We start from the raw sequence: 14,926 nt of genomic DNA on the forward strand, positions 1-14,926 counted from the left end.
AATAGAAAACAACAACACTTAATTGTGCTAAGCTCACAGGAAAGACTCCCTGCAAAAAACGAAGCATTGCAAGAAATAAATAGAATGAGAAATAACAGACCATCATTAATATCATAAAGTAGGAATGGATTAGGAAAAAAAACAACTTTGTTTTATATTAACAGTTTCAATTGATGACTTCGTTTACTGAGCAAAGCAAAAGTTAATAAAGTCGTTTTCAGGAGGGTCCTTTTTTTATTTTATAGATTTTATGCTAATACTATTCTATGTTCCTAGAGTTTGTGAATATATTTCATGAACCTGCTAGGTTCCACTCTCATCAGCCCCCGCCCTCACCCCAATAGCGAGTTCCTCACTTTTACTTCTGTGAACATTAAAGGAGCGAAAGCTAGTCTGGATATTCAGATTGTATTCTTCTCGAGACAGCTCTATCAATTATGCGGAGTTAGTGAAAGGAATAGTCTAATAACTTACTCTTGTTGATCTGTTGGGACAAACCATTCACACTAGTAACTTACATTATCTCCTAGTATTAATGCTTCTGTAAAGGAGGTTTCATTAATTCAGACCTAATTGATGGGTTAATCTTTTTTTCAACTGGGCGAAGGGAAGAGCCTTGGGACAATTTTTTTTTTTTTGAAGACGTTTATTGAGTCATAATTAATTTTTAGACACAATTTTCTAACATAATTAATGTTTGTTGTTGTTATGTTCTAAGTATTACCTCCAACTGGTTGTACACTTGGGATGAGCAAGGCCATTGTCAGACCAGAAAAGCCTTGGAGCGTTGATCAAGTCACTCATCAAGATAGGCGCTCATCCCTTTTGCTCCTTTAGTTTTTTTTATTGCGGTGGGGGGGGAGGGGGAATTCTACTTTGACTGGCTGTCTTGCTATGATAGCTATTAGGATGTCACAAATACGACGCCCAGAACACATCAAAAGAGCTAACGACAGTCACAGAACGATAGCTAGCGGCAAAGCATGACGTAATGCAAACGTCTTTCCGGGAAGGGGGGGGGGGGAGGGAGATTTTCTTAGATGAATTTTCAATGAGAAATTATGTTTGGCAAGGGAGAGAACAATATCTGGGAAGTACTGCGTCTACTACACACGTCGCACACACATTCACACATGCACGCACACATATGCATACATATTCGCAGGCTGATATGGAAAACAAATAGCATTGAGTCTACCATTTTAAGTTAGGGACCTCAGATTTCGACTGTACAGTGATGATAACAGGAAATCCCTGAAGTAAACAATCTGTGTTGGAGAAAGATATCATATAATTGTGGTATAAAATGTCATACAGTCTTACAAATGGGCACTTTCTTATTGCTTTTTCCTCTCTCTCTCTCTCTCTCACACACACACACACAATTTGTAATAACACTATTGTTATTTGCTTTTCAAGGCACCAGTTGTTTGCTATTTCCACATAATACAGCGTTACTAAACATTGTATTTCTTACACAAGAACCCTCCCACCTACTGTTTTTTTTTTAAACATATTTTTTAATAGGTAAATTTCGTTTCCCATAGTTCAGCTACATCTAGTTCTCATCTTTACTCCTAGGCGTATATCTACTGTGGAACGCGGACCTCCAATGTGCACACTGACCATCCTCGAGTTGAGGACCCCTTGATGTGTTAATGTTTGTTTGTGTAACATGACTGTGATTGAGTAGTTTTGTTTGTTGGCACATAGTGGAGTCACGATGGAAGGTGCATGTTGGCAGTAACAGCAATATTGAACTCAATATTAGGACACTTTTGGCTGTTGTGATTGATTGCTGGACATTTCTTTATGGCTGCTCTCTCTCTCTTTCTCTCTCTCTCTCTCTCTCCTATTGCTTATCTATTTATATATGTGATTCCCGCACTCTGTATACATCTGTCTCTCTCTCTCTCTTTCATTGCTTTTTATCTGTGATTCTCGCACTTTGTATAAATGTTTCTCTCTCCTCTTTCTCTTAGCCCCTTTGTGATTGTCTCTCATCACACACACACACACACACGCCCTAAAGTGTTTTAATATCTACCCACCTCCCTATTCCTTATCAACGTCTCTCTCTCTCTCCATATTCCTCTCTTTGTCAGAGTTTTGTCTCCATTCTCTTCCTTCTCCTAAGGCTGTCCATATCTTTCCACTCGGTAAGTCATTTGGAGACCTCAAGGGGAGTGCATTCATTAAGATTGTATCAGAAAAAAGAGGATTACCGTTGGCCCACCTATCTGTCAGTGAAGTCTACTTCAAGATTAAAACTTTGAAAGGAGTCAGAAGTAGACACAGTACTACTCGTGTCTCATCTTCGAATCAATAAGCTTTTTAAAAGCAACATTTGTCTTAGCTTAGGTCTTAGCACCAACAGTCTTAGATTTAACTTTAGCACTAACACTCTTAGCTTGAGTCTTAGCACTGAGTCTTAACTTTAGTCTTGGCACCAACAGTCTTAGCTTAGACATTAGCACGAACAGCCTTAGCTTAGGATTTAGCACCAACAGTCTTAGCTTAGGCCTTAGTACCAACAGTCTTAGCTTAGACATTGGCACCAACAGTCTTAGCTTAGGCCTTAGCACCAACAGTCTTAGCTTAGACATTAGCACGAACAGTCTTAGCTTAGACATTAGCATGAATTGTCTTAGCTTAGGATTTAGCACCAACAGTCTTAGCTTAGGACTTAGCACCAACAGTTTTAGCTTAGACATTAGCATGAACAGTCTTAGCTTAGACATTAGCACGAACAGTCTTAGCTTAGGACTTAGCACCAACAGTCTTAGCTTAGGCCTTAATACCAACAGTCTTAGCTTAGGCCTTAGCACCAACAGTCTTAGCTTAGGCCTTAGCACCAACAGTCTTAGCTTAGGTCATAGCAACAATACTGTTAGTCCTTCAACAAAATTATTACCCTGAGAAGCCATCACACCATATCAAACATAGTTTGCTTTAACAAAGCAAACTCTAATCAGTTCTTTCTAATGTTTGTGGCTCCATCGGATTTTTCTTTTATTATTATTTTGCTGTCTGCCTGTCATATTCTTATCTCAGAAATAAAAATAAAAAAATCCCATTTAAAAAAAATTGATTTCACTGTTCTCAAAGTAAGAGCTTTGGCTTCTTCTGAAAGCATACCTTTTTTTAGGGTTAAGTATGTATGTATAGTATATGCACATACTTTTTAACTCATTTTGGAATTACTTTTCATATTTTATGCACATACTTTTAAACTCAATTTGAAACTTCAAAGCCTATACTTTTTTTTTATTTTTTAACTCAATTTGAAATGGAGAATAGGATACATATCATTGTAATCTGAGACACCACCTCTATGTAATTGAAATAAAATTTTATTAGTCTTTATTGTATCAAATACGTGCATCAACTTATTTTTCTCTTCCTTAAAGCACATCTTGTTGTTTTTTTTAATTAATTAGGCAAATGTGTAAAAACTAGTTCTTAAAGAATAATTTTATGAGATATAAATTATATGCAATAGAAAAAGATGACTTTTATGCACAATAAAGATCCTTTTATTTTTTAGCTACAAATTGGGAATTTGTGACATAATTTGTGAATAAAACATAAAACTGACCCATTGGGGCTACCTATAAGTTTGTTTAACAATAACTCCCTTTGTCATTTTAATATATATATATATATATATATATATATATATATATATATATTCTTGTTAAACAGACCTGAAATTTATTTTATTCAACCCTGAGCAAACAAGTAATAATTTCTTTTCATTAAAGAATAGATAATGCAATCACTTCAATCCTGTGTATAATAGATCACCATTTTTACTCTCCAAGTATTATTTGCTTTATACAGTGCTACTGGAGCCTGTTTAGTTAAAAGTCCAAATAATTTGTCCAACTACAAAATATTTCTTTCAATTTCATCACAATTAGACTCAATCTTAGTGAATAACTGACTAGAAATGATTTATATCTTATATCAACTTACTCTGTCTGTCTGGCAAAAAGTTTGAACAGGTTATTTCTCCCACACTCATTCTCGGATCAAGCTGAAACTTTACACAATTATTTCCTGTACCTGACAAAACAAGAATCAAATTTAAAAATTAAATAATTAATTAATTATTGGTATTTATTTAGTTTGTTTGGTATCAAACAAGGGAAAACAATTACTTGACTGATGTGACATTATAAGTTTAATTAGTCCCCTTTATACTTTGTCACTTAAAAGTTTGAAACTAACAATAGCCTATGAAACCTTATATTTTCATAAGCACTTCGCTGGGTCAGTGGTTAGTGTTTTGGCTTGAAGAGGCTTGAGCTCTCGAGTTTGAGTTGAAGTCATACATTTTTGTTTAAAAGCTATCACAGTATCCTTCTCACAGATATCCCCCTTTTTCTCCAAACTAATGGATACAATTACAGACTTAATATTATAAGCTTTGTTTGTTTTTTTTAAGTAATTTTTTATATATTTTTCTTGTCAGTTTGCTCTTATTAAATGATTGTATGTTCACTAGCAGTTGTTGTTTTTGTACTATACAGAGTATTTTATTACATCAAATTTTTTTTAAAGTGGAGAGGCCCGATCTATTCATACAATTTCAGCCACTGGCTACAAAATTGAAAAATAAATAAAAAGCTTTATGATTATGCAAACTAACTAATATTCAGAGCATCACAAACTCAACCAATATTTAGAGTATCACAAACTTAACCAGTATTTTGAATGTGGCGTGTTTATGCTTCTTATATTGTTTAAAGTAAACAGATCACCATTGATTACAATAACAGAGTTAACTCTCTTTTACAATAACAGAGTTGCCTCTCTTACTTATTTTCTTCTTTCTTGTTTCTTTGCCTTCTTTTTACATATGTAAATGTGAAAGAAATAGCCAGCATGATCTGGAATTCACTTTTTGTGTGTGATTATGTCTTGTTTTTTTTCTTCCTCTATAAGCTGAATTAAATTGGGGTGTATTTATTCATTGTTCTCATGGCATTCAGATTCCTGCTGGCAACAAACACTCCTCAGCATTCAGACAGCACTTCCTCATCTGTGGTCAACTCCCCTATGGATGACCACACCTTGTTAGCATCCAACAGACGGCCCAGCTCATCTTGGAGAAAGGCCATCTTTAACAGAGTGTGTACCCCTCAGCATTCTCTGGAGTATGGTAAGTACTCTTAACAGATACCAGTTTGATGTATAGGATATTCCATTGAGAAAGATGGAAGCTTATTATTAATTAGTTTGTGCCATAGATTAGGCCTGTTTTTAGGGTTATTGGGTATGTGCTCCTTTTCAGACCCGATTCTTTGTAGCAGTAACCAAAAATTTTTACAAGCATAGCTCAACTCTGTGAATAAAGCACTGAAGATACTCCACAAAGTGAAATTCAGGCACTTTAATAAATTCATCAAGCATAGTTATATCTGGGAAATACAATATTTAATTCAAATCTATTCATTAAGCTGAACTGAACTAATGTATACCTTCCCTCCCCCGCCCCCCCCCCCCCCCCCCCAATATCAAAACCTCTTGCACTTGCCTTGATTTGTTACAAAGAGAATAGTAAAAGTTGTGCACATATCCAATAGTTATATGTTGCATTTGTTACTTGAAAGCAAAGAAAACTTCACAGTTCAGACTAAGTTCAAAACCTAGTTCTGTACGTGACAGAAAAACAACAACAACAAAACATTCTGTGTTATTAGTGAAGAGACTATGTCATTCATTATTTTTAGAATTAATCAAACCCAAAGAAATAGTCTATAAGTTTCCATTTTAAACAAGCAAAATATTAAAAAAATCCTTTAAAAAAAAAAAAAAAAAAAGGCTTATCTAAAGGGGAGCAACTCTGTTCTTAAAACTATATCTACCAATAATGTACAAGTTATTTCCCTTATTCAATATCAAACAAAATAATTAATTTCCAATAATTCATTGACTAATTGAGTTTTTTGTTTATCGATTCATGTTTTGTTAGGTACAATAAATAGTTGTTTAAAGTATCAACTTGATCGGAGAATGCGTGAGGGAGAAATAGCGTTAACAACTATTTAATGGAACTAAACACAACAAAATTAGCCATATCTGTAAATACTAAAGTATTAGTTTCCCTTGTTGCCATTAAACAAAATAATGAATTACTTGTAATTAATTGTCTGAATGGTTACTTTGTTTTTATTGATTCATATCTTGTCTATGTCAATGAATAATTGTGCTAAGTTTCAGCTTGATCTGAGAAATAACGTGTACACACTTTTTACCAGACAGAGTTAGTTGCTATAAGCTTTGTAAAAATGTAATAAACTGAATATCACAAGCAGAGCCATGAGATTTTGGAGGATCAGATAACTCTTACAGTTCTCACTGTTAAGTTTTAATAGCATGACTTTTTAAAAAAGTTAACCTATTTAATCCTTCAATAACCTTATATTGTATAGTATATTTATAAAGTGTTTACTTTTGTTGACTTTACACAGCTTGACTTATTGGGACATTGTCCAAATTGTTACTTATTTTTTTTTCTTGTATAGGTTTTTAGTTCTTTGAAATAAAAGTAAACGCACTCTTTATCTGATTACTAAATAGCGAACTATGAATACATTGGGTACCTACCAGAAATAACAAAAACATTCAGTTTGTAGTTTGTATGATCTAAACAGGATGTAGATCAGTTTGACTTGTATTTTGGCATTTATACAACTTGATCCTTGTATTCATGCAATGAAAAGGCACATGTCTGGCTGTGTGGTTGTTTGTACTAGAATTTTTAGTTTTGTACCATGAGGTGTCTGTAATATTGTTTTTTACAGGGAAGGTAAACAATGACTGTGTTGGCAGGTTCATTTGTACTCCTTTTCATGACCTAGAGTTACCTCCACCCTTTATATTCTTAAAGTGTGCTAGAGATTCTTATGCCTGATTCTCTGTTTTTAAGAGTAAATTTCAGTCATATTTTCAGGTTGACTTAATCTGATACTTGACTGTTTTTATAAGCAAACACTTTATTTTTTACCTTTTTTTAACCAAAGCTTTTTTTTTTTGTGACTTCCAGGTGACAGCCTTGACGGGAAGCTCCACAACACAGTTGAGATACGAGGCATGTGGAAAAAAGCCATACTGGAGACATTGCTCCTTATACGTATGGAGAAGGAGAATCATGATATACGTGGTGAGTACAAGTTATATTCTTTCTCAGAGGATGTTTTTGGCTTAAACAGATTATTTAGAGAAATGATGCAAACTCATTCAGAAGAGTTCAATCATTTTGAGTTAGTCTTCAGTTGTGAATAATGCACAAGCAAATATCTAATTTAATTTTAGGTTAAGATCAGCAAACACTCAAAATGTATTAGTTTATTTGACTTATTTTAAAATAGCACTTTGTTAAGTTATACACCACTGAGGAATTATGATATAAAATTTGGACTCTACTCCCTGTCATTACCTGGCATAGAGATAAATGTTTGGACCATGATGTAAAAAACGTTTTCCCCAAAAAAAGTCCTAAGCCTTTTCATTTAAAAAAAAAAAATATGCAATTGGAGGAATGCAATCCATAGATATAAGATTCTTAAAGAAGCTGTTAGAAATCATCTATAGAAACCAAATCTCAAATTAGTGACAACAGGAGGTTATCAAAGGGTAAATTAGGCCTTATGAGGACCTTTTAAACTCATGTGTTAGGTCATGTAACTAGGTCCACAAGATCTGCTACAAAGTTCATGCAATTAGAAAAGAACAAACGGTAGGTGATAGACATGAGAGGGCAGCATGAAGAAACCGATGGACCTCAAACTACATGAGACTCTATGCTTGATAGATAGCAACATAATGCAACTGATGGACATTAAACTACATGAGACTATGGTTGATGGAAAGTAAACAGTAATTGAGGGAAATAGACATAACATTACTGGTGAAGCCCCATTAATCACAAAGACTTGAGTGTAAGGAGAAAGCATAGCTTTGAAGGAAAAATAAACAAGTTCAGTATTTTCTGAACCCACTCCTTGACGCCTGTTCATGAAACTTTTTTATTGTATCAGAAATATATTAACACAGAAACCTTACATTTTAAAAAGTAGCTTTAAATGAACAATTCTTATTAGTTTTATTATTTTCATTTTGAAATTATTTTGACCAAGTGCACCTTTTTTGTTTCCAACATTTGATTTACTGTTATTGTCTTGCTGCCCTAGGTATTTATCAGATTGACATTGTTCATTATAAATTGTGTTTTAATAACAGAGTAAATTCGTGTTTTGTTTCTGCCTTTTTGTTACTGAACTTATTAAAGTCTGAACATGACATTGTTGTTCATCTTAAGTGAAATATAGTACATATAGAATAAACTTCTGAAGGTACATTGTACTATTTAAAAAATATAGAAATACATTTCAAATATTCATTGAAATGAATATCTAGTATTAGACCTTAATAGATCCAAAATAAAATTTTAATTCTATGTATAAATAAATATCTCTATAACAGTTCATTAATTAAAGATATAAAATGCCTTAACTTAATATTAACCTAAGTATTAAGAAAGTTAAAAATACTGCCAATCAATCAACATCTAGCATAACTCTTGTACTGATTTGTTTTTTCTTCTTACCTCCCTCTATTTCGCTGCAATTCTACCTAGAATATTTCGTCTTTTATGGAAGTCTTTCTGTGGTAGTATTTCGTGGTAAGACTCAATATGGTGACTGTAGAGAAGACAGAGACTATATCTCTCTGTTGTAGATTACTTCACTTTTTTTTTTCTTTATAGTTGACCCTGAGATACCCCAATTAGTTCTAGAAGGTTTATATATTTAAGGAAAAAATTCCTTCATTGAATTGGTTAGTTTAGTTTACTAGTTGAACTGCATGTGAGATAACGTTGTTTCCTTGTTTCATATCTAAACATTTTAATATCCTCTCATACACCTAAGTGTAGTAGGCTTTTATATGCATAGAACTCACCAAATCACTCACTCTACTGCTGTTCATTGCATCTCTTTTAAAAGTTTCATTTGGTCCAGCAAAGTCTTTTCAACCAGGGAGGTGGATAGTAAAATCAATCTTTTGTTTTTCTTTTTTTTTTTGTTTTTTGTTTTTGTTTTTTTTTTTTTGCATGTTATAAACTTTACATTGTTGGATCCTTTCTGCACCATTTTCTTAAAATTTACAAAAATAATGTGTTCTGATACGTGTGAAAAGTATCTTCTTAAAAATTGAAAGTAACATACAGCATTTTTGGAATGAGATGATCATTTATAGTTAAAGATGATCATTTATAGTTAAAATCATTTCCAGTACATTGGATGGAAAACATGCAAAACTCAAGTGTCATTAAATAAAAGATACAAAATTCTAATCACAGGCTAACATTAAAATAAAATAAAACACTTTCTTTTCTAGAAATCAGGTCAAACATTTTTTGTTTTTACATTAATCATTTTTTTATCTAATTTATTGGACAATAATGCAAAACAAATAATAGTTTATTAATTATAAATATTATATATATATAAATCTTATTGTCATTACAAAACTAGTTTGTTTTATATCATAAATAGAGCATATGTTTTTCCAAACAATGTAAAAAGTACTTTCAGACAATTTAACATAGGTATAGCAGGAATGCCCTATCTGTGGGTCATTTCAAGTCAGAGATGTTGTGCTCTATGGTCCCTCAAAACTTCTGACCACAGTCCATAATGTTCAGAGGATTGGTTATATTCATTTTTTTTTTTGTGTGTTGATGCAACCCTTGAGGCCCCAGGGTGTAAGAAGGCTGGATATCACTAGTGTAAACTATAGACCTAATGTTGTCATCATGTTTCAATCCCCCACAGGTTTAAGGTTATCTAAGCCAGATACATTGGGACATCTTTTAGTTTCTATTTTAAATTTTAACTTGTAAGGAAAATAACTGTAACCACCATTTGTTAGTTTAGACTTGGAGATTTAAAGTTTTTACTTTAAGTTAATATTTTACTTACATTGTGAAACAAATGTTCACATGTATGCCATCCATTGTCACTATATTTAATCTCGCCTTAGTACCTATGTGTCATTAATCCTCACAAAGTCTGTTGTAATAATACACTTTTTGTTCTCACTTGTAAACACATCATTCTAAGGTTTTCTTTTTCCTAGCACTAATGAGTCACTATATTGTTGCTAACAAGCTAAATTATTTGGATATTTTTAGCAAGAGAATTGGTGCAACTAGTTAACCCAACAATTTCTACTATAAAATTGACATTTTTGTCTTGAATATAGAATATGTTTGTACTTTGAGACTATATTTATCATCTTATTTAAACTTTTGCTTCCAACTCATTTCTGACACTTTTTCTGGGAGCTTATGCTTTGTGTTCAGAATTTGACCTAAACTATAAACCTTTGGGCATAATAGTCAAACGTGTTGTGAATGTGTGTTTTTTTTCTACCATATCGATAGAAATGTTTGCATCATATGTAGCTGACTTTTTTGTAGGCCTATAGAAATGAGCTTCTTTTATTTATTTGATGATTGAGTGTAATCGTAAATCTTTCACCATCTGCCGTTTTAGTTTTATAGGTCAAAGTTTTTTTTAATATCCATGTTCTGTAAACTCCTCTAGTCTATGTAATTGCATTTTATTTTGTTTACTAGTTGAAATTGTATATTACACAACTTTTTTTTTTTTTGATTCAGTTCCAATATTGGCCTTTCATTTCCTTGTTTAATATTGTATTGAATCATAAATGAGGATATAATTGTTGAACTCTTGCAATGCTATTAAATATTTCAATGATGTCTGAGACTGTAGAAAGATGATACTATAGCACTTTGAAATTAGTTTCTTTAGAATTTCAGCATTTTGTTTTCCCATCCAATAACATTTTCTTTTAAAACTAGATATTTATGCTGCTGGTTGTTGTTGTTGTTTTGTTGTTTTATTTTGTTTTTTTCATTCATTTGAACTAAATTTATTTTCATTTCTAGCGAGACAAGAGGAAGGGGGAGCTAATGTATGTCGTAAATTAGACTATCAAGAGTTGACTCCCTGCCTTAAAGAAATCACATTTGTCTGGGAACAGATGCTGACTTTACATGAAGAACAGGAAGGAAGTGAGCCAGCAGAGGATGGGAAGACTGTTCCTCTAGTGAAACTCTTAGACTATGTCAAAAAGGGTAAAATACATTTCTTTACAACTCTTTCTTGGGGATCATGGAATTCACTTGCAATATTTTAAATCGGTTGTTGTTTTTTTTTCAGAGACAGTCACTTTCTATACAAATAAAAGTTAGGACTGTTATTGCCTCATTTCATTGGTATTTCGGTCTCTTTTATTTCACTTCATCTGTTCAGTCATAGAAGACATGGCTTAGTGTCTTCAAAATCAATTGACTTTAAAACCCTTGGGGCTTAAACTTTGTAGATTTGTTTGAACTTTGTCATTTCCCAATGAGATCAAGAGAATACCAAGTGATTTGGATGGAGCCAGCTATGTAACAAATGTATATTTTGTTAGAACAGCAAATTTATATCAAGCTGATCCCCCAAAGCCTTATGTTGTTAGGAACGTATATACACTGATAAGATATATTACCAAAAAATGTTGAGTTTTAAGTCAAAGATAATGAATGATGAAAAACAGAACTGAAAATATTAGTTGTTGTTGTTTTTTTTTTCACATTTTTAACTTCATGCATCTTAATGTTTAAGATATGGGGAGCTTAAAGATCTCTTTTTTTTTTTTTTTAATAAACCCTCTAAGGGTGTTGTGTGGCCTGCACAGTAAATTAATCATGTTTAATTAACCCTGACAGATTTAGTTGCTACTGAAAGTTTTGTGAATAATTAAATGTCCTTAAATCTACCTGGATTCAAACTCAGAATCTTTAGTTAGTTTATGTGAGTGCATCTGTACTGCTCATGGGATCTGTTTCCTTATTTGACTTTTTTTTAGTTAGTCACACTAAGGCAACTAATTAATAACATTACAACATGTTGGCCATATTGGCAAGTTCCTGATGTTACATCATTTCCAGATCTTCTTGGGTTACTTGAGTTGAGTGGAGTCCTATTTCATTTACTAGTTCAGTTGAAAATCAGCTGTTCACTAGGCTTTACTCACTGTATGAATTTATTCATTTAATTCATCAATGATGTGCATTACTATCTTAAATGTGCATTCTCTGCTTCAAGGTTGTGTTATTAAAATATGTATTTTTTTGTTTACACTGGAGTGAATTGTATTCAAAGAATCCCCAGATTATGCTGGAGTATTTGTGTCACTAGATTTATGTCTACAATGACTAACTTATAATCACCACACCATTCCAGACCCACGCATGGTTTTATTCTTTATAAACATGCCTTGACAACTCTGACAAGTTACAGCATGGCCACCACACAGACATTTAGTGCATTAGAGGAGTGAACAATGAAATAAATATTATTGAAGGCAGGGGCAGGCAGGTTGGCTAGAACACAGGAGAGTTTCTTTTTTTTTTAATAGCTTCCTGGTTCAGTTTCATCAAATGAATTTAGAGTAACATATTAAGAGCTCACATTAAAGTTGGACTGATAAATAAATTTCTCTTTGTTGTTACTACTGATTATTTTTTGTATTGTCAGGAACTTTTACTTAAAATAAAATGACTTTATTACCCATAAAAAAATGTGTTCATATATTTATGTATGTTCTGTTTAACACATTGTGTTAATTTCTTTGGTAAATATTTCAGCCCCTGCTTCTAAGGCAGTTGTTTGCCTTATTATCATTATGATCTCATGTATAAAAATAAAGGGGGCACAGTTGCTGAGTGGTCAAGGGCTTAGTTTCTGAACCTGCAGTCCTGGATTCGAATCTTGGCAAAGACTGGGATTTTGAATTTCTGGATTTTTAGGGTGCCCCTGAGTCCACACAACTCTAATGGATACCTGATTTAGAAGGAAAAAGTAAAAGTTGGTCCTTGTGCTGGCCACATGACACCTTGCTTGTTAACCGTTGGCCATAGAAATAGATGACCTTAATATCATCTGCTCCATGGATTGCAAGGTCTGAATGGGAAACTTTACTTTTTTATCAGACCACCAAAAACTTTCTGAAATGACTTAATAATATTGGGCTACTGAAAATCTTTGTCAACTGCTAGTCTGGCAAGAAGAGACACTTGATCTTAAAAAATACTGATCCAAATTGGGCTCATTAGTTTTGTATAAATGTATTCCCTGGTTTCAACCTTAACAGGTGTTCCTCGAAATCTGAGAGGTCAGATCTGGCTGTTTCTCATGCAGCAGCGGCAGATGAGCAGTGCTGTGCCTGACAGCACCTGTGACCCCTGTGACTATGATGACCTTCTGAAACAGTTGACCACACACCAGCATGCAATACTTATTGACTTAGGTCAGTGAAATTTTCATTTTATTTAGTTGTTTTTTTTTATTTTTAATCTGGGTTTACATTTGTGTTTCTGTAGTTTAACTTAATTTAATTCATGAAAAACACATTAAAGTCTGAGTAGGATAGATCAAGTTTTACTTTCATGTCTGAGTTGTCACAGTATTCATCTTCACCTATCCCTTTGTCTGTTGGACCACTGGGGCACCACACAAGATCTTTTGACCCTCTTTCTCCATTCCTGTCTGTCTTTTGCCTATGATAGAATCTCTCTCAATGACCAACTCATCCATTCCCTTATGTTGTCTTCCCATTGCTTTCTCTGTCTGACTAGTCTTCTTTTTCCTGGTACTGTTCCCTGAAGGAAAGTCTTTGCAAACCCTGAGGACCTTGTAATATGATCAGAGAATATTAGTTTACGTTTTTAGGCAATAGCTAGCGCTCATCATGGTGTCCAATCGCTATACTAATCCTGTCTCTAATCTCTTCATTTGTGATGCTGTCTTTGTTTAGGAGAATTAGGAGCTTGACTATTTTTAGCGTGATAGTCTGGCATCTGTTCTGACAACTGTGCATAAGGTAACATCTATGTGACATAATCTTTTTTATTTATTGTCTTTGGCCGTTTGTAAAAATTGTGTTAGATCAATTATCAATTAATCAGCCATATAAGTCAGCTATAATGTAGTCTCTCCTTCCTACCCATTCTATAGATAGTTCCAATCTGCTGTGACTCTGGGCACACCATAATGGTCCAAAAGTACACACATTCTAATTCAGCAATGGGATCTAGTGTCATCTCTATCTAAGCTTATTTTTCTTCTTTCTCAGTCCTTATATTATTGTATGTATCTTTTATATTTTTAGGCCGCACCTTCCCCTGTCACCCTTACTTTGCCAAAGCTCTGGGACCTGGCCAGCTAGAACTGTTCAATTTGTTGAAGGCCTACAGTCTACTGGACCCTGAAGTTGGCTACTGCCAGGGGTTGTCATTTATAGTTGGAATGCTGTTGATGCATGTGAGTTGACCTTGGTCACAACTTGACTAAAAGTTATACTATCATTCAAAAAACAATGCATAAAGTATAAAAGAAAAGTTGAAAAAAAAAAATTGAAATCAATAATAAAGAACTTGTTTTATTTATGTTATGTTTTACCAAAGAAAATAAATGCATCATTTATGGAAACTTACTTTACTACTTATAATTTTGTTATTAGTAATTTTTGTAATTCACTTTTAGAAACACCCATACAGAATGCAGTTGGATATATATGTGTTGAAATTAAATATTTAGTTTGCATTAAACGCATATTGTGCTGTTTCAGATGGAGGAAATTTCTGCTTTTCATGTTCTGAAGTATATGATGTACCATCTGGGTCTAAGGAAACAGTTTCGACCAAACATGACTGCCCTACAGGTGTGATGCTGTAACTTTGTAACAAATTTCAACTCGCTATCACATCTTAAGAGTAATATTAAAGCCATTGGTGAATTTATTATTCCATCATGACTCTGTTCTGTGGACAGAAGATTAA

General features: G+C 33.3%; 1 protein-coding gene across 3 annotated transcripts in view; it reads left to right on the forward strand.

Moving 5' to 3' along the window:
- LOC106056802 (TBC1 domain family member 4-like) overlaps window positions 1-14,926 on the forward strand; it is a 117,337-nt gene that overhangs the window by 93,350 nt on the left and 9,061 nt on the right. For 2 of the 3 annotated variants that reach the window (XM_056037122.1, XM_056037121.1), the window contains exons 13-19: window positions 4,998-5,167; window positions 7,055-7,171; window positions 8,648-8,692; window positions 10,985-11,173; window positions 13,240-13,395; window positions 14,257-14,408; window positions 14,716-14,808. In XM_056037122.1, coding sequence (XP_055893097.1) covers window positions 4,998-5,167; window positions 7,055-7,171; window positions 8,648-8,692; window positions 10,985-11,173; window positions 13,240-13,395; window positions 14,257-14,408; window positions 14,716-14,808 — 922 coding nt within the window. The remainder of the gene's footprint in view (window positions 1-4,997; window positions 5,168-7,054; window positions 7,172-8,647; window positions 8,693-10,984; window positions 11,174-13,239; window positions 13,396-14,256; window positions 14,409-14,715; window positions 14,809-14,926) is intronic. The other variant, XM_013213655.2, reaches the window with a different exon arrangement.

The sequence above is a fragment of the Biomphalaria glabrata genome, chromosome 8 (genome assembly GCF_947242115.1).
Source record: "Biomphalaria glabrata chromosome 8, xgBioGlab47.1, whole genome shotgun sequence".
In the NCBI taxonomy this organism is placed as follows: domain Eukaryota; kingdom Metazoa; phylum Mollusca; class Gastropoda; family Planorbidae; genus Biomphalaria; species Biomphalaria glabrata.